Raw genomic sequence first — 19025 nt, 5'->3', positions numbered from 1 at the left:
AGAGCGTTTTTGCTCTTTTTGTTCACTGCTGCATCTCCGGTGCTTAGAATAGTTCGCAGTCACATAATAGATGCTCAATAAATATTTAATAAATGTCGAGTTAAGGCAATGTAGTTATCCCAATCAATAAATAGCTTTTGTGCCTTTCACATTCACATTCTGATCATTCAGCATGTTGTTATCTCTTTCAAAGTAGATATTTCAAAGTAGTCAAGTGACTGCTGTAATCTTAAAGTCATTTTCCGGTAATTCTATAACAGTAACAAACATGTATAAGCACAGACACGGTTCTAAGGTATAACAATATCTCAGAACTTTAAGTATTATTAGTTCACTAAAAGCTGAGAAAATTAAGAGACGGAGAGGTGAATAATTTGCTCAAGATCATATAAATGGGACATGGCAACGTTGGGTACAGAACCTGCGTTTTTAGCTCCATTTCTGTTTTCTTTCGAACTTGTTTTGGTTAAGATACCAGTAAAAAGCTCTCAGGGATTCAAGCCCAAACTCAACAAATGCAAAGTGCTTTTTACCCCTCCGGGCAAGGGCTCGACGTTTTGCATTTGAATCCTGCCCTGGGGCAGCTGAAGGCAGGTGTCTAAAGGGACGGGGAGGAGCCGCCAGACCCCCGCCAGCCAATCAGAGCGGGCGAGAGTCGCCCCCCCCGCCCCCCCCAGCCCCACATTGACATCCTCGCGCCAAAATTCCAAACGAGACTTCGTTCTGCTCTTCGCAGTCTCCCTCCGCCGAGTTCAGAGAACCGGAACTAAGAAGAAGAAGTCAGCGTTCTCCCGCCCCTGTTCGCTCAGGTCTTCAACATTATGGGTGCGGGTTCTCAACTTCGCCTGTAGTCCTTCGCTGTACAAATGAGGAGTACAGTCTCAAGCCCGCCGCTGTAGGGTGTCGGCGTGGGCGGGACGAGGCGGCGGAGGGATTCCTGGAGCGCGCGCTGAGAAAGCGGCCGCGGGGCTTGTGGCGCCAGAATTCAGAGCGCGGAAGAGCCGGAGTGACCGCTACTGGCACCTGAGGCTGTCTCGCGCCGCGGACGCGGCGGCCAGAGACCAGAGAAGATGGTGGTCCTCCGCAGCAGCCTGGAGCTGCACAGCCACTCCGCCGCTTCGGCCACGAGCTCCCTAGACCTGTCCAACGAGTTCCTCAGCTTGGAACACGTCGGCCGGAGGCGGCTCCGCTCGGCCCGCGCTGCCGAGCAGTCCTCAGTCGCCGCGGCCGCAGTGGGCGTGAGTACTGGCCTGGGGCGGGCGGCCCGAGGCGCGTTGCCCCGCTGGGGCCCGGCGGTGGGCGATGCGGTCCGGGTGACAGTTGCGGGGGCCGGGTAGGAGTGTTGTCGAGGACGGGTAACGTGGAAGTCTTAAGATCGGACCCTCTAAGGGTGTGGGTCGGGTGGAGAGATCGGACTGCCCGGAAACGAGCCAAGCCGTTACTACCTACTTTGACACGAGAGGCAGCCAAAACCCTGTGGAGCTGATGCGCAGTGCGGGGACGAGCCTGGGTTTGGGAGGCGTCCCCGCCCCCCACCTCGCACACTTCCCTAACCCGGCGCCCAGGCTCCCCGCCCTGCGTTCCCTCGATCGGGGGCAGGGCACGTGTTCGGACGGTTAACTGCCTAGGGAAGGGTTTAGGGACCAGGGGGATAGAAAGAGTGTAACTCCGGTTCCCTGACCTCCATTTACGCTCCAGAGAGTTTCCGTAATAAGAGCGCGGTGAATAAATACCAGGTTGCATAATGGGCGGGGATGGAGACCAACATTTCACGGACACCCGCTGCTCTCAAGTCTCCTGACAGCTCCCTAAGCACGGGGAGCTATGGTTGCCCTACAGATGAAGAAACGGGCTCCAGAGGTCACCAGGAGAGGGGTAGCTCTCAAATTGGAGCCTGGACTCGGCGCCTCCGAAACCTTTCCCTTTCTGTTCTGCCACGCGGCAGTTATGAAGAGTGTCTGCGGGGGAAGTTCCCGCAGACGAGTCTTGAAAGACGTGCCCCTCCTTCGAAGAAGGGAATAAACACTTGGAAGTCACAAATGGAGGGGACAGCATAACGAAACGTGGGAGAACGGAGGAAGCCACACTGGGAAAATCAAGGCAGCAGGAAGTCGTTTAGTTCTGTTGAGGGGGAGGCGTGGGCATGGGAGAAACGGGGCCAGAGAGGCCACGGGGAGGTGTGTGGGGTCGGGGAGTGACCGCCGTCCCAGTGAGGAGCCGGTTTCCGTCGTGGGTGCCCCATCCTAGTTGCTGCTCTTCCGAGGGCAGCGGACGAGTCCTGTTCAGTGTCTAAAAATGTGATTTTGAATTGTAAAAACCATTTCCTGATTTTCAGGATTGGTTTCTCTGTCTTGTGCAGAAGTTGGTATCCGTCTGGGGGCCCAGACACTTCTGCGTTGAACTCAGGTCACTTTATTAAACTGTGTTCAAGAAAGCTGATTATTTCAGTAGATATTTATTGAGTGTTATCTTCAGGAGAATACTAGATCCTGTGCTTCTAATGTATTGAATACAAGCTAAATAACAGGTGTTTAAAACAGCTGTCAGTTTTGAATCTCAACAATAATCAGCAGGTTTCTACCCATTAAAAGGTGATACTCACCACATGGGTAATGAGAATGAAATGTGATCATGTGTATAAGGAGATGAACGCTTGGCATATACTGTAGTTAGGGCTCAGTCATTGTTACTTATTTAGACAGTCAATTTTAGTCAATGGCCTGTCGTCTTTCCAGTTTCTCAGGCCAAAAACCTCAGAGTCATCCTTGACTCCTCCCATTTTATATTAGCAAATTTTGTTGGCTCTGCTTTCACAATATATTCAGAATCTGACAACTTATCAGCCTCTCCATTGTTGTTGTGCTGGTTCAAGACGTTATTGCCTGGATTATTAAAATAGATTCTTGACTGGCCTCCCTGTTTTCCACCCTTACATACATATATACATATGTGTTGTTGATTGTTCTTCCTGGAACAGAACTTAGACTAGCAAAGGAGACCTAACAGCAATATACAGAGACTATTTGCCATAAATGTCATGTCTGTGGCAAGTGGTGGTGGAGCAACCAGCACTCACCTAGCTGGATGTTATAGGGTGGAAAGGATTTTTTTTTTTTTACATACCTGGATTTCCAGTAGGGATGGTATCTTTTTGAGACACAGTATTGCTCTCTTCTATAAATCCCCTGTTGACCAAATTGTAACTCTCAGAGGGTTACTTAAGTAGTGAGCATGGGATTGGATCAAAAGAAGTGAATAATCTTGAGGGGCAGTGTATTCATGTTGACAAAGCTCACCAACAGCAAATACAAAATATACCTTTGCAATAGGACTATTTTCTAATCTGGGAACTTTATATATTCAATCATTTGACTCAATTATAGCTTGATTTTTGTTTTCATCTATCATGTATTTTGGAAGGTTAATACCCTGACTGTATTTGGATCTAATTGTATTTCTTAGCCACCTCAACCACAGTCTTTGACAGCATTTCTTAGGGTAGGTTACTTTTAAATACGGTTGAATTTACTCATATTCATTAACTTGGATTTTTTCCCATCTAATCTCAGGCTGACTTTATGTTCGAGTTCTGAAGGTACCTTTAGTCACCCATTCATTAACCACATATTACATTTTGAAAATGATCTCACTCACCTGGGCTTAAGGATTTTTCTTCCCTTGACTTGTATGGTCTGAATTTTTGTTGTTTTAAATTTGTTTTTTGTTTTTCTTTTTTTAAAAGATTTTATTCATTTATCTTTAGAGGGAAAGGGAAGGAGAGGAGGAGAGAAATATCAATGTGTGGTTGCCTCTTAAGGGTCCCCTGCTGGGAACTACTGGCCTGCAACCCAGGCATGTGCCCTGACTGGGGATCGAACTGCGATCCTTTGGTTCCCAGGCCCGCGCTCAATCCACTGAGCTACACCAGCCAGGGCATGTTTTTTTGTTTTTATTTTATGTTCTGCCAACCTTATGAATTTGGGTGCCCTTCTGTGGTTTCCTCTTCCTCTAGGTTTAGACTAGCCTTTTTCTATTTCTGTGCTCTCACAGGTCTGGGACTCTTTAAATTTATGGTTGTTTCTGATGCTGAAGACTCACTTAAGGATTAGTGATAATTGTACATTATTTTTGGATTGTGTTAAAGTACACTTTTATTCTCTGTGTTGTTAGGTAAAATAAAGCATGCTTTAGCTTGTAGAAGGTATGAATTTTTTAATTGTCTATTTATTTAAAAGTCTGAAAAGATACTCTAGACTCAACAAAGATGTGTACAACATACAGGAGTTTTTTTAACAACTGAAGCATAACACAGCACAGAAAAATGAAAAGTGTACAGTTCAGTGAAGTATCACAAAGCATGGATAAGGAAGTTTTGACATGTGGCAATGAGTGTTGTTCCCTGGAGTTGGTTGACATGGCTGCACTGCATTTGAGAGAGCCTACTTGTTTTGACTGACCCTTCATTTTAGGTTTAGAAGTTGGGACTTCTAAAACAGGAATGTGATGAGGTAATGTTTAGGATGGATTATAGACAACAAATCTAGAGTTTGGAAGTCCAGTTAAAAGATTATAATATTAATTATATAGCACTTATATATGCCAAGCAAAGTACATGATATGCATGCACACATTTGCCCTATAAAGTAACAATATCCTCATTACAGATATGAAAATTGAGGCACAGAGACCTTATGTAACTTGGACAAGATTATACAGATCTAAATTAAGAACCAATCCTAGGCAGTCTGTCTTAGTTGGGCCTCTTAATTTTTATGCTGTTATCACAATAGACCAAAGCAGAGAAAAATGAAGCCTAAATTAAGGTGGAATGTAGAGAAAAATGCCAAATAATATTTCAAGGGGCCTGAAAGTTGTTGAGATACAGGGAAGGAAGACAGTAAGCCAAAAACATGAATAGTAGATTGTTGGGAATATATGGTAAAAGCTTGTCACTATGTATGTTTGGGACTGATCCACCTGTATAGAGGTGATAGTTGAATCTTTCAAGGTGAAAAGGAACATAGCAAAACGCAAAAATATTTAAGATCTTGAGCAGTGGCTATATTTTAAGGATGAGAAGAGGATGAATTATGTAAAAAGGAGTATCACATAAACCAAAGGATCAAAGCATTTAAAGAAGGGAGTGATCAACTCTGCAGAAGTCAATAAAGCAGAGCAGAAGCCATTGGATTTAGCTATTGGGAGAAAGTTTGAGATTCACTGAAAGAGTTGTAGAGGTAGAAACCAAATAGTTGGAGCTTGTGGAATAGATTAATGGTGAGAAATTGACCACACTTATATTTAAGGATGAAGCTAAGGAGGGATATTATAACTATACAGGGTATAATATACCATTGTGCATTAGAATATGCAGCTTTTCAAACTTTGAAGGACTCCAAAGTCTGGGTGAATGCATTTTATGTCAGTATTATAACTATGATTCAAAAAATCCCACCTGCTGTTGTGGCTCAGTGGGTTGGGCACTGGCCTGTGAGGCCTGCAAACTGAAAGGTTACCAGTTCATTTCCAGGCAGGGCACATGCCTGGGTTGAGTGTCAGATCCCTGGTAGTGGGCCTGTGGGAGGTAGTCAGTATTTCTCTTGCATATTGATGTTTCTTTTCCTCTTTCTCTCTCCCTTTCACTCTGTCTAAAAAACAAATTAAACTAAAAAAAAAAACACCTCACTTAAACCTCATTTGTTGAATTGATATTGAATTAATCAACTGACCCTGATATATTTTTTCTGTTATGAATTTAAAGTTTTAATAAACTTGCTTTTCTGTGGGAAAACAAGATATTAGAATATTTCTGCCCTGGCTGGTGTACCTCAGTGGATTGAGCACAATCCTGCAAACCAAAGGGTAGCTGGTTCAATTCCCAGTCCAGGGCACATCTCTCGATTGCAGGCCATGTTCCCAGCCGCGCGGGGGTCGGGGGGTGGTGTACACATGAAAGGCAAAAGCACATTGATGTTACTCTCCCTCTCTCCTTCCTTTCCCCTCTCTCTAAAAATAAATGAATAAAATCTTTTTTTTTTAAAGAGATTCTGTTAATGCGGTTGTGTCAACCTTGGGGAAAAACTTGTTCTTCTACTGTATGCTCCCTGAACTAGTTTACTTACTGATTCTGCATGATTATAAGACTTAAAATCTAACAGAATATATTTTTCCTCTTTTAACACTTTTAAAGATCTATCAGTGCTCCCAATATTTAAGTAGGTTTTAGCCAAAGAATAAATGTGGACACTACATCTCTAGGCTTTGTTTTCAGATTATATTTTCTCTTTGTTATTTACTTCTTCGGAAAATCTTTTCTGGTAGTGCATGTTGTAAAATGTAGAAAGTGAAAGCCCCCATTTTTATCATCCAGTGTTAATTACCCTTAGGAGTTGGCATTTAACTTACCTCTTAAGAATTATTTTGATAAGCTATATTCAAATGTGACTTTGATTTGATAACTGCATTAGTTTTCTTCAGAAATCAGATGTACACAAGATTATTTTATGACAAAAAAATTGCAGATAAACTAATAATTCACCTATTTTACAACACAAAAAGTTAAGCATTTGTTAAGTTGATTCACGTAATGGGTGGGCTACTCTCCATTTATTTAAAAAGATTTTTAGAATTATATTTTATGACATGGGAAAATGTTTATATTACTAGAAAAAAGTTATAAAACAAATAGTGTTATGCTAATTTTAAAATCATGCAACTATGTTTGCATAGGAAAAGAATGCTTTGTACACCAAAAGGTTAGTGGTGGTTATCTGAATGCTTATTTCATTTCACATGTGTTTTAAAAGAAATATTTTTGAAAGTTATTGATATTTTAAAATTCCCTAGTGTGTACCTCTATGTAGGTGATTCCTCCAACACCTGTTTTTGTCTGTTTTTTCTCCACGCTGTTAAGACTCCTGTTTTGAAGCCTACTGCTTATTTAGGAAGGATAGACTAAGCCACTCACTATACAAATAAAAGATTCAGGTATGACATTAAATCTTCCTAGTTTCTCAAGGGAATTTTTTCCTCAGTATTTAATACCCACTTCCTTTCTTTTTTCCTATGGAAACATGCTTTTTAAAAATTAGCCCCAGGAACACTGGCTGGTGTCACTCAGTAGATTGAGCACCACCCTGCAAACCAACAGGTTGCCAGTTCAGTTCCCAGTCAAGGCACATACCTGGGTTGCACACCAGGTCCCTAGATGCGGGCTGGCAAGAGGCAACCAATCAATGTTTTTCTCCTTCTCTTTCTCCCTCTCTCCCCCTCTCTCTAAAAAATAAAAATCTTTATAAAAATTATCCCCAGGAATATGGGGATAATTTCTTTTTATTAAAAATTGACCCATTTTAACCATTTTAAAAAATGTACAGTTCTGTAATGTTATGTACACTGACATTATTCTATAACCATCACTACCACCCATCTCCAGAATATTTTCATCTTCAAAAACTGAAGCTCTGTACCCATTAAACATTAGCTCTTCATTCTTCTCTTCTCCCAGCCTTTGACATAACCATTCTGTGTTTTCTCTATCAATTTAATTATTCTAAAAGCCTCACATAAGAGGAAACATCCAGTATTTGTCCTTTTGTGTCAAATATTGTTACACAAAGTGCTTATTTCACTGTTTTCTTCTGAGAGTTCCAAAATTTTTTTAGTTCCATATTATACATTTTAAAGCTGCAAAGTTTCCCCTATCCCAGTTGGTTTAGAGTTACAAAGAAGATCATTTCTGTCATCTTTTAATGTTGCCATTAAAAAATAAAACCGTTACATCAGACTTGTTACAAGTATCCACTGAAATCTAAAAACCATAGTTATTTGATACTGTCTTGGAACATTAAAATAATACATTGACAAGCTTTCTTAGCAGTCAAAAATTTTACCTTGATTCTTTTTCCCCCCTCTTTCAATTTGTATTTCCAAACCACTTAATCCATAGCATTTTATCTTGATTTATTTTTATGCTTTAAGGTTGTATATTATACTTTTATACTTGTAATACAAAATTTTAAAAACTTACTGTGTATTGAGTTAAAATTATTAATATTCAGTTGATCAAAATAACAAAAACATTATTTTGAATAAAATGATGAAGTATAAAAAGTAAGATTTCATTAGGAGTTCATGTGTTAAATCCTACCCACCCAATTCATGTTTCTGTGAATTTCATTGCCGAAGACAGTGTTTGACATCAGTTTCATTGTTTTTATAATTTTAATCACTGGGAAAATATTCACATTAAATAAGTAGATAGTAATGAAATGAATTTTGTTTAGCAGTGCCATTCAGATTTTGGGCTTTTGTGCCAAAAATCATTTGCCACCATCTCTTAGCTTAATTAAGCCTCTTCAATTTTATTGAAAGCAAAGAATTGGAAACCACTTAACAAAGGTAAAAGTTTTGTTACATAGCTTAGTCATTCAGTTTCTTAACACTTACACTTGTGTTTTTCTTTGTTTGGCTTTAGGAAGGTTGTTTTTTGTTTGTTTGTTTGTTTGTTTAGATGTTATTTATTTTTAGAGAAAGAGAAAGCGAAGGAGAAAGACAGAAATATCAATGTGTGGTTGCTTCTCACATGTGCCCCACTAGGGATCTGGCCTGCAACCCAGGCATGTGCCCTGACTGGGAATCAAACCGATGACCCTTTGGTTCACAGCCCAGGCTCAATCCCCTCACCTACACCAGCCAAGGTGGAAGGTTTTTAATACTTTGAGTCAGTACACAATAGTAAGATTCAGAATGAGTGAGAGATAGGACCCTTGGTAAATGAAAAAGATGCCTTATGTTACAGTTGCCTTCTTAGGCAAATCAGTTTTAAGAAAAAGTATGTGTGGAAGTTGAGAATCTGGAAATAGATTTACTTCAGATTTTCCTTGGAAAGTCTTATCTTAAACTGCGCCCATCCAAGATGTAGGTGTTTGTTTTAAAAATAATACACCTACCTTAAAGTGTAGGTATCTTTTCAAACATTCTTAAATACAGGGGTGGGCAAAATTAGATTTATAGTTGAGTATGTGAGACAGTTTATCCTTGTATTATCTGTTAATTATTATATTTGTATTACAACTGTAAACCTACTTTGCCCATGCCTGTATAAAAAAAAAGTACACTGATGCACGGCTAAAGAAAACAGTATTAAAATAAAAACAGAACCAACTGTATGGGAAAACGTATTTGCCTCAGACAAGGGTTTAATCTCCAAAATGTATAAAGAACTTACACGACTCCACTCTCAGAAGACAAGCAATCCAATTAAAAAATGGGCAAAGGAGTTGAACAGATACTTCTCCAAGGAGGGCATACAGAGGATCCAGAGACACATGAAAAGATGCTCAATATCGCTAGCTATCAGAGAAATGCAAATTAAAACTACAATGAGATACCATTTCACACCAGTCAGAATGGCCATCATAAACTAAGCAACAAACAAGTGTTGGAGAGGTTGTGGAGAAAAGGGAACCCTAGTGCACTGTTGGTGGGATTGCAGACTGGTACAATGACTGTGGAACACAATACGTTCCATTTTCTCAGAAAACTAAAAATGGATCTTCTTTTGACCCAGCAATTCCACTGCTAGGATTATACCCTAAGAACCCTGAAACACCAATCCAAAAGAGCCTATGCACCCCATTGTTCATAGCAGCATTATTTATAATAGCCAAGTGCTGAGAGCAACTTAGGTGCCCATCAGTAAATGAGTGGATCCAAAAACTGTGGTACATTTACACAATGGAATTCTATGCAGCAGAAAGAAAGAAGGAGCTCCTACCTTTTGCAACAGCATGGATGGAACTGGAAATTATTATACTAAGTGAAATAAGCCAGGTGGTGAAAGACAAATACCATATGATCTCACCTTTAACAGGAACCTAAATAACAACAAACAAGTAAAATATTAACCAAAGACACTGAAATAGAGAACAGGCTGACAGTGTCCAGAGGGGAGATGGGAGGGAATTTCAGGGGGAAAGGGGAAGGGTTTACAGAAACAAGTATAAAAGACACATGGACAAAAACAAGGTGGGGTAGAAATGGGAGGGAGGTGGGGGAGGGCTGGGTGGGTGGGCTGGAATGGGAGTAAAAGACAGAAAACTGTACTTGAACAATTAAAATTAAAAAATTTTAAAAAATAAGCAAAGGACAGGAATAGAAAACTACCAAAAATGCAAAAAATAAGTAAAATAAAATACACTGAAAAAATGCTAGCAAATCACACAGGCATCACTTAACATTTTATTAAGTACTTATCCAATTCTTACACATATTTTTATTTAACTCGTGAACCATTAAAATATTCTGCCCATACAAAATTAAGTGACAAAATGTCCCGATTTTTTTAAACAATGAAGTAACAGGGGTAAAGCCAGTTAGGGGCAGGCAAAGGATTAATGTTTCTTTTTTTCTTCTTTTTTTTAAAAAAAACACTCCCTATTTTTCTAAAATTATCAGTTTTCAGAGTAGTAAGGCACTGAATTACAGAGTTGTTAGCTACTTTTGCTTTCTCTTCTAATGTAAAAATACCCTTATACAAAAGGTATATAGAACTTTTCAATAGTTTATGACAGAAATTTATAGCTCATAAAGCAGCCTACTATCTTACAGCCTATTGTGCAAAAGTGAAGTTACATAAAGCTCTGGTTTTTACAACAGGTTAACATATATACCTAAGCAGTCTTTGAATTCAGTGATTGTATTATCTGGATGAAATATATAATAGCTCCTTTTTGTCTTCCAAGCCAAAATTATAATTCTGATAGTCCAGTTATTTTAAGGTTGCTACCAGTGATTGCATAGCAGACAATGGTGTGTGTGTATCTTTCTAATTTCTGTAGCCTTAAAATAAAGAAGTACCTACTGTTGTGAACTAGAAAACTGTTTTTTATCAGTGGTGGAAAACTTCACTGTGTAGACTACTTGTTGTGAAATAGAACTATAAACCTCAGTAAGTTTTAATTAGCTATTTCATAGACATTGCTAATATTTATCATAAGATGATTATTCTAAATATTAAGTACTAGGAGGATGCAAAATGATTCTACACAAAAAAGTTGTACAAATGTGAGTCAGAAAACTCTTGGGAGTAGTTTAACTTGGGAATTTTGACTTAAGAAAATTTAGATGGTTTTCTTAATTTTTCTTGAAGGATGGGTCTGCAGTGAAGGAAGTTGAAACCTACCACCAGAAACGTGCTTTAAGGACTTTGAGAAAAAATGCACAGAATTCTTCAGATTCTAGTTTTGATAAAAATATGGAAATAACGGAAACACATGCTAATGGCAGGCACTTTACAAGGTAACACAGGTGTTCATTTGCTAATTCAGAATTGTTTTAAAGTAATAATTTAGGATCTGTGTTTAATTTTTAAGTGGTCATCAAGATTCCAGGGTTATAAAATATTTGTTTATTTTCAGTAAAGTTGTCTTAAATGAGTATTAGTGAATTAAAAATTTAATGTGTGCACAGATTTGTTTTTATTTTCATGTTCAAAGACCATATTTGTGATATGCAGCTGACAAGGTTGATTGACTTGTTTATGATGTGGTCCTGCTTCATAATCTGTACAAAGTATTTATTCAAAATAGTAGTTATATTTTTGAATTTTTGATTGCTTGCTATCAAGTTTTTCATAAATTCTGAGGGATTTATTTTTCTGTGTTGGTGTGCTTCTAAAGCAGTCTTCACATAGGGGCAGAGAATGATCTTTGTTTTAAGTTGTCTAATGGGACTAGATGATTTTTACATATTTAAATTTTGTTTCTTAAGAACCCTGAGGTGTAGGTGGCATGAATCCCATTTTAATAATCAGGAAATTCGTTTTAATAAATTAGGCCCTAACCCATGTGGCTTGGTTGGTTGAGCACTGTTCCTCGAAGTGAAAGGTCGCAAATTTTATTCTGGTCGGGCACATGCTTGAGTTGTGGGTTTAGTCCCTGGATACCTATGAAAGGCAACCAATAATGTTTCTCTCTCTCATGGATGTTTCCTCCCTGTCTTCCTTCCTTCCTCTTCCTAAAAAGAAGTAAGTAAAATATTAAAATAATAAATTAGGTAATTTGGCAGTTTGTTGAACTTGGGTATGGGGGAGCTCCGCCTGCAGGCCCCCCCCGGCCACCACAGATGAGAATAAGTGTACCAAGACATGATCTGCTTGGGGAGGAAAGGTGGCCAATCTCTCAAAGGAGAAGGGCCAAGAGTCTTTTCCTCAGTGGGCTTTTATTAGGTTCATTTTGCACAGGAATACAGGTAAAAGCTCATTAATCATTGTTAGGCAGTAAGGATCAAACAATAGATAACATACAAAGAACTCTGAGGACCTATTCTGAGTCAGGGTCTGTTAGCTAAAGGGCTACAAAACTTTGGGAAAGAAAGTCATTTCCTGCTCAGACCTTTATCATTTGATTGAGAGCATTCTTAGCAAAGCAGATTTCACAGGAGTTTATGTATTCTTTCTTAGGCCCGATCACCCCAGGGAACCTCCCTTTCCAGCACAGGGGTGCACCACCCTCTGTCATTGTTTCAGGCTTAAGTCAGGAAGGGGAAGTAAGGCAGCCAAGAGATTAGGAGACTTCTCCCAGACAGAATGAGGATTCAGGCTATGTCAAAGCTGAGGGGCGAGGGTCCATCACCTCCTTTTGCTGTAGCCTCCCAAGTCCTTCCCTGGGACCTCCACCTGATCATGCCTATCTTAGGTTGTTCCCTCCTTGTGGAATCTTACCCATCATTGGCTAACTGATCAAGCATTGGGGGCCAGTTATGAAAAAAGGAGCAGAAGCAGTGCCCCTGCCAGGGAGATAAGCTTTGTCTCCTTAGTAGCTTCTGGTCTGAAGGTCACTTACTCAGCCTTAGCCATGGGGTGGGGGGCAGGGGGCGGGTTACAGCTTCTGAAACCAGGCAGGGCAGTTCCCAAGGCTTGAGTTTGTTTGGTTCAGGGCAGATGGCAAATTTAAATCTAAATTTAATTAGTTCAAACCTTCACTTTTCTCCCCACTTGGGTGAGCCTAACATAAGTGGGGACAAGTGTCAATTAGAATGAAACTTATTCTTATAAATTTCTCATAATGACTTAGAAAACTAGAACCCTACTCTTAAATAGAATTTTTATTCTTATTTTGTGTAGTGGATTTTCTACAAAAGTGAGATGGTGCCCTTGTCAGGGTTTTTTTTTTCCAGTTCTGTAATACATATTTTGTTACATTTTAAAAAATCTTTACCTGAGTATATGTTTACTGATTTTAGAGAGAAAGGAAGAGAGACACAGAGAAAGAGATATATCGTTGTGAGAGAAGAAGCATCGGCATCAATAGGTTGCCTTCTGTACCAGGAATCACACCTGCAGCCTAGGTATGTGCCCTGACTGGGAATCAAACCCAAAACCTTTTTGGTGTACAGGATGACGCTCCAACCAACTGAGCCACCCAGCCCCGGGGCATTGTAACATTTTTTCATTTGTATCTTATTTCATCCATTATTTATGGAGTATTTACTACTGTATTTTATGGAGTCTAAGATAACAGCAATTGAAACACAATTTATGAAACAGTAAAAAAGGAAAAAACACTGAAAATTAAACTGTGACATGCCATTAATTGTAAGACATCCCAATTTCAGAGATGGTAAAATGGGAGGAAATGTACAACTTTTAGAATTGATGACATGCAGTTTAAGCTACCGCAGTAGTATATCTGAAACTTGAAGAAGCCTTTTGGGGGTAGAAGAATGGTCCATCAGTTCTCTATGAGATTTTTTTCTTTTTTGTTTTTTTTGTTTTTTGCTTTTCTTTTCCTGTGAGAATTTTTAAGTTTAGTTTACAATATGAAGAAAAAAATAAACATTCTGGATCATCTAAATTACTAGCATATGAAGAATAGCCATATAATTTCAGACCTTATATTTGTGTTTACAATTAAATTGGCACCAAGTATTACTGCTTTAGTTATTTCAGGTTCATGAGATAAGAATTGAGTCTGACCTTAATACATAAATGATTCATCTGCTTCCAAGATAATGTCATGACATGCTTGCTATTCAAGTGAGGGTTTGAAGCACTTCAACTAAAGAAGTGGATGATCACGCTACACAACAAACGTAACACACGAAACTCGAGAAACTGATAGTAGTAAGACATTTCACACAGCAAATGGCTGTTGTTTCACCAAAACCTCATTATGTTAATATTTTTGTTGGTTTATCTTATGGTTTTATTTATATTAAATATAATTTACATCTAGTTTGGCTTATACATAGCCAAAAAATTTAATGTTGGAAGTCCTCTAAATTTTAACCTTTAAAAGGACCTGGACATTATTCGCATGTGTGAAACATTATGCTGGGCTTTATGCTTAAAAGGTTGTAAAGGAGTGTTTTAAAGGTGTTAAATGCTTTTTAAGTTGGATTTTACGATGAATGACTTAGATTTTTTAATTAGATTCCTTACAAAATATGTTGAAATTACTATCTTTTTAAATTATTTTTAGATAGCAACTTTAATGAAATACAATTCACATACCATAAAATTCATGATTTTAGTATATGATTGGGTGGTTTTAGAATATTCACAATATTGTGCAGTCATCACTACTATCTAATTTCAGAACATTTCATCAACCCGAAAAAACCACTGTGCTCATTATACTCCCACCCCAGCCCCTTGGGAACCACCATTCTACTTTCTGTCTTTCTAGACTTGCCTATTCTGGACATTTTATACAAATGGAATCATACAATATATGGCTATTGTGTCTGGCTTCTTTCATTTGCTGTATTGTCTTGAAGATTCATCTATATTGTAGTACCTATTAGCACTTTATTCTTTTTATTGCCAAATGAGATTCCATACTATGGCTATATCACATTTTGTTTTATCTACTCATTAGTTGATGGACATTTGAATTGTTTCTATTTTTTGGGCTATTATGAAATAATGCTACAAACATTGGATTACAAACTTTTGTGTGGGCATAGAGTTTTTATTTATTCTTAATTTTATTTATTTATTTGGTATATACCTCAGATTTAATTGCTGAGTCAAATGGCAGCTGTTCTAATATTGAGGAACTGCCAAACTGTTGTCCAAAGCAGCTGTACCATTTTACATTCCCACTAGTGATGTATGAGAGTTCCAATTTCTCCAAATCCTCACCAGCAGTTGTCCTTGTCTGTCTTTGTTTTTAGTCATTTTAGTGGGTAAGAAGTATTTCGTCATAGTTCTCATTTGCATTTCTTGACAGTTGATAATGTTGAATGTCTTTTCATGTACTATTGACCATTTGTCTTATGTGGAGAATTTATTTGTCTTTAGAAATATCTTCCTGTATTCAGATCATTATTACAAGGACTATTATTCTATATAACATCAGGATCTGCTTGTCTAAGAATTATATAAAGTAGCTTGTAGTAGTATTTTTGAAATCTGCTTTATATAGTTATCCCGTTTCTTATCAGGATGACCCATTTGCTGTGCATTTTGCCTAACTGTAGTAACCTAACTGTAGTAACTTTCTCTATTCCCTCTGACCCTTTCGTTTCCAATCTGTTTGGGGCTCAAAGACCAGAAGACTCAGGCTGTTAAAATAATACAGAAAGATTTCAGTGAGTGCCCCGAGGGCAGAATCTATATTTCTTTGTTTTTGGAGTTCTTAACTAGGGTCCAGTAGTTATGGTTTTCAGGGGACACATGAAACCTCTGAAATAATGTTTAAACTTGTAAGTGTATATGCAGTTTTCTAGAAGTAAAGATTCTTCATAGCTTTGATCAGATCCGCAGGTGTTAACAAAAGTCCAAGCACCAGTTCTTATAAATAGTTTCATTATAATACATTCATGCCCATGCATTCTGTCCATGGCTGCTTTTCCACTTTGGTGTTAGAGTTGTGTGAATGGTTGTGACAGAGACTGTATGGCACACAATCCTAAAATATTTACTCTCTGTTTAAGAAACAGTTTACAGCCCCTATAGGGGAAAAGTGCTCCCCTTCCTCAATAGGCAAAAAAGAAAGGAAAAGGAAAACACCCCTTTAATCATTGTGTCCCTACTGCCTAATAGGAGCTTGGTTATTAAAAGTAGACCTTCATAGTATGGAGGGAGGGGCTCTTTTTAGATGGATCTCTCAAGGGTTTTTATTTTGTTCTTGCTTCTTGTGTTCTAAGAGGTAAGAAGTTAATGAAGACTTGCTTTGTTATTAGGATACATGAGCTAACTCTGCTGGATAAGATGTTTTCATTATAAAGTATCACATTTGAAATTTCTCTTGTACAACCAGCCCACTGGAAAAGAGCTTGATACATAAGTGGATTAATAGATATAGCTTATTCAAGTATGGAACATTGATTCCCTAAAAATATATTAATGAGATATATTGCTTTTTTTGCTCAGTGGGTTTTGGAAAAAAAATAAGGGGAGGATTTTTTTTTAAAAGCATTGGAACATATTCTTTCCAATTCAGATTCTGTCTGCCAATTTGTGGTATTATCTTGATTCATAAATGGGACTATTCCTATGTGTGAATAATAATGGGATATGTAACCTGTAGCCAGCAAATGTTCCTAGAAATAAATCAACATGTCACAAAGGGACACTAGTTTTGTTCATAGTTATAAATTCCTCCAGGATGTAGTACTACTGTATCCCTGTGGTATAAGATACATTGTCTTGATTTTGCTCAATTCTTAGTTCAATTATACCTAAATACTTAGGCTAAAGATTTCATTTCTTGTTTTAAGTTAAGATGCTTTGATTAATTCTGTTAAGAGTTAATGCATATATCATTGAATTTCACAACAGGTTTCTCAGACTTTGTTTAGATATAATTTGCATAAACATTCAACATATTGTTAAGCTTTATTCTTTCCAGTGGTTTTTAGGTTTTTATTTATCTACGAGTATTTACTCTCTGAGCTGATTTAACTTTTTGTCCTAGTTTGTATATTATGAAATACAACCTTTAAAATTATGTCAGTTATTTTGAATTCTTTAATGTTTTTTTCATATAGGCAATCGGCCAGACAGCAGGCTAATAAAAAAAAAGAAGAGCACAAAGAAGGTAAGAAATGTTAAAGACATTTCAAATATTTAAAATGTAATTAATATTTTGTTTACTAGTATATTGAGATATATATAATAAACTTCCCATATTTAAAGTATACAATTTATTTGCTTTTGACATAATATACCATGAAGCCATCATCATAGTAAGGTAATGAAGATAACTATCACTCCCCCCAAATTTTGTCAGGTCCCTTTATTATCCCTCCTGTCTCCTCAAACTCCTCTTTGTGTCCTTCACCCCCCAGAATTCCTGAGTAACCATTGATCTATTTTTTAGTCACTATCGATTTGTTTGAACTTTCTAGCGTTTTCAACTTACAACTCTATAAGTAGAATTATACAGTGTGCATGTTTTTTTGTCTTGCTACACAGCATAATTACTTTGAGATTCATCTATGTTGTTGCTTTTTGTTGCTGAGTAGTATTCTATTATGGATATATCATAATTTGTTTGGTCCCATCCCCTCACACTGCCAGTTTTATTGTGATATAATTGATCTACAATGTTGTGTAAGTGTTCAAGGAATGTTGTACAAGGAATGTTGATTTGATACACCTCTATATTACAAAATGATTACTAACATAATTTAGCTAACACCTGCATCATGTCACATAATTATTTCTTTTTTGTGGTGAGAACATTTAAGATCTACTCTCTTAGCAACTTTCGTGTATGTAATACAGTATTAGCAAGTATAATCATTGTGCCCTGCAGCCCCAGAACGTACTCATAGCTAGAAACTTGTACTCTGAGCAGCATCCTCCCTTATCCCTTATCCCCCAGTCCCGGGCAACCACCACCATTCTGGTCTTTTTGTGAGTTCAACTTTTAGATTTCACATATAAGTGATGTTATATGGTATTTCTTTTTCTCCATCTGACATATTTTACTTAGCATAATGCCCTCAAGGTCTATCCATGTTGTTGAAAATGGCAAGATGTCCTTCTTTTGCTGTCCTTCATTGTGTGTATACAGCAGGTCCTCAAATAATGTCATTTGGTTAATGTCGTTTCTTTATAACATTGATGATATGCTGTAGGAGCTTAACTCTTTATATATCAATTAGCTTATGGTAAAGTTGATTTCATTATGTGTCATTTTGCTTAAAGTCACAGAACCCATCAAGAGTGTTATGTGAGGACTTACTGTATTCCATGTCTTCTTCATCCATTCATCCATTGATGGATACCTAGGTTGTTTCCCACAATTTCTTTATTCATCTTTTGTTGGATGTTGTTTCCAGTTTGGGACTGTTTTATAAAGCTGCTTTGAACATTTGTGTCTAAGTCTTTGTGTTATATATCCTCCCATTTCTCTTGAGAATGGAGTGGCTGGAACATATGGCAGAAGTATATGTTTTAACTTTATTTTGGTTTTCTAATATTTTAAGAAAGGTTAAGTTCAAGATACTATACTTTTGTTAGGTGAAAGTACAACAGTTCATTTTAGAATTTTTTTATAAATGCTGTTGCTTCATATCTTTCCATTTATTTGTATGTATGTGTCTGAATAAAAAGCAATTCCAGTTACTCGGTCATTGAGGACTAGAAACATTGTTCAGACTACAGATCACCTGCATGAAGAGAACGGCGATGTTGAAGTTCGACGCAGTTGTAGGATTAGAAGCCGTTACAGTAGTGTGAACCAGTCTGTGCTTTTTGACAAACTTATAACAAAGTAAGTAAAAATTATTTAGATCAAGATGATTTAGGTGACAAAAACTTTTTGTTGAGGAGGGATCATAAATTTCAACCAGCCTGAATATTTAATGCATTTAGTTTATTTAAAGCACAAAGGAGAATGATTGCTAGAGGACTTTGTAATAATCCTATATACTCAAACATATTTAAAGTCTTTGACAAATGTAGAAAATATTTTTATACAAGTAAATCAAGAAACATATTTAAAGATTTTTTATTTTATTATTATTTTTATTTTTAGAGAAAGGGGTAGGGAAGGGGAAAGAGGTAG

General features: G+C 37.6%; 1 protein-coding gene across 1 annotated transcript in view; it reads left to right on the top strand.

Annotated features, from left to right (window-relative positions):
• The first annotated feature begins 707 nt into the window (after positions 1 to 707).
• Positions 708 to 19025, top strand: part of ATAD2 (ATPase family AAA domain containing 2) — a 63345-nt gene continuing 45027 nt past the window's right edge. Inside the window, exons 1-4 of the mRNA XM_037048479.1 lie at positions 708 to 1238; positions 11153 to 11301; positions 16999 to 17048; positions 18572 to 18731. Of these exons, the coding sequence (XP_036904374.1) occupies positions 1071 to 1238; positions 11153 to 11301; positions 16999 to 17048; positions 18572 to 18731 (527 nt within the window). The 5' untranslated portion in view covers positions 708 to 1070. The remainder of the gene's footprint in view (positions 1239 to 11152; positions 11302 to 16998; positions 17049 to 18571; positions 18732 to 19025) is intronic.

Source organism: Sturnira hondurensis, unplaced genomic scaffold (genome assembly GCF_014824575.4).
Source record: "Sturnira hondurensis isolate 20B ecotype Veracruz unplaced genomic scaffold, ASM1482457v3 Scaffold0006413, whole genome shotgun sequence".
NCBI classification, from domain to species: Eukaryota; Metazoa; Chordata; class Mammalia; order Chiroptera; family Phyllostomidae; genus Sturnira; species Sturnira hondurensis.
This window is presented reverse-complemented; position numbering and strand designations above follow the sequence as displayed.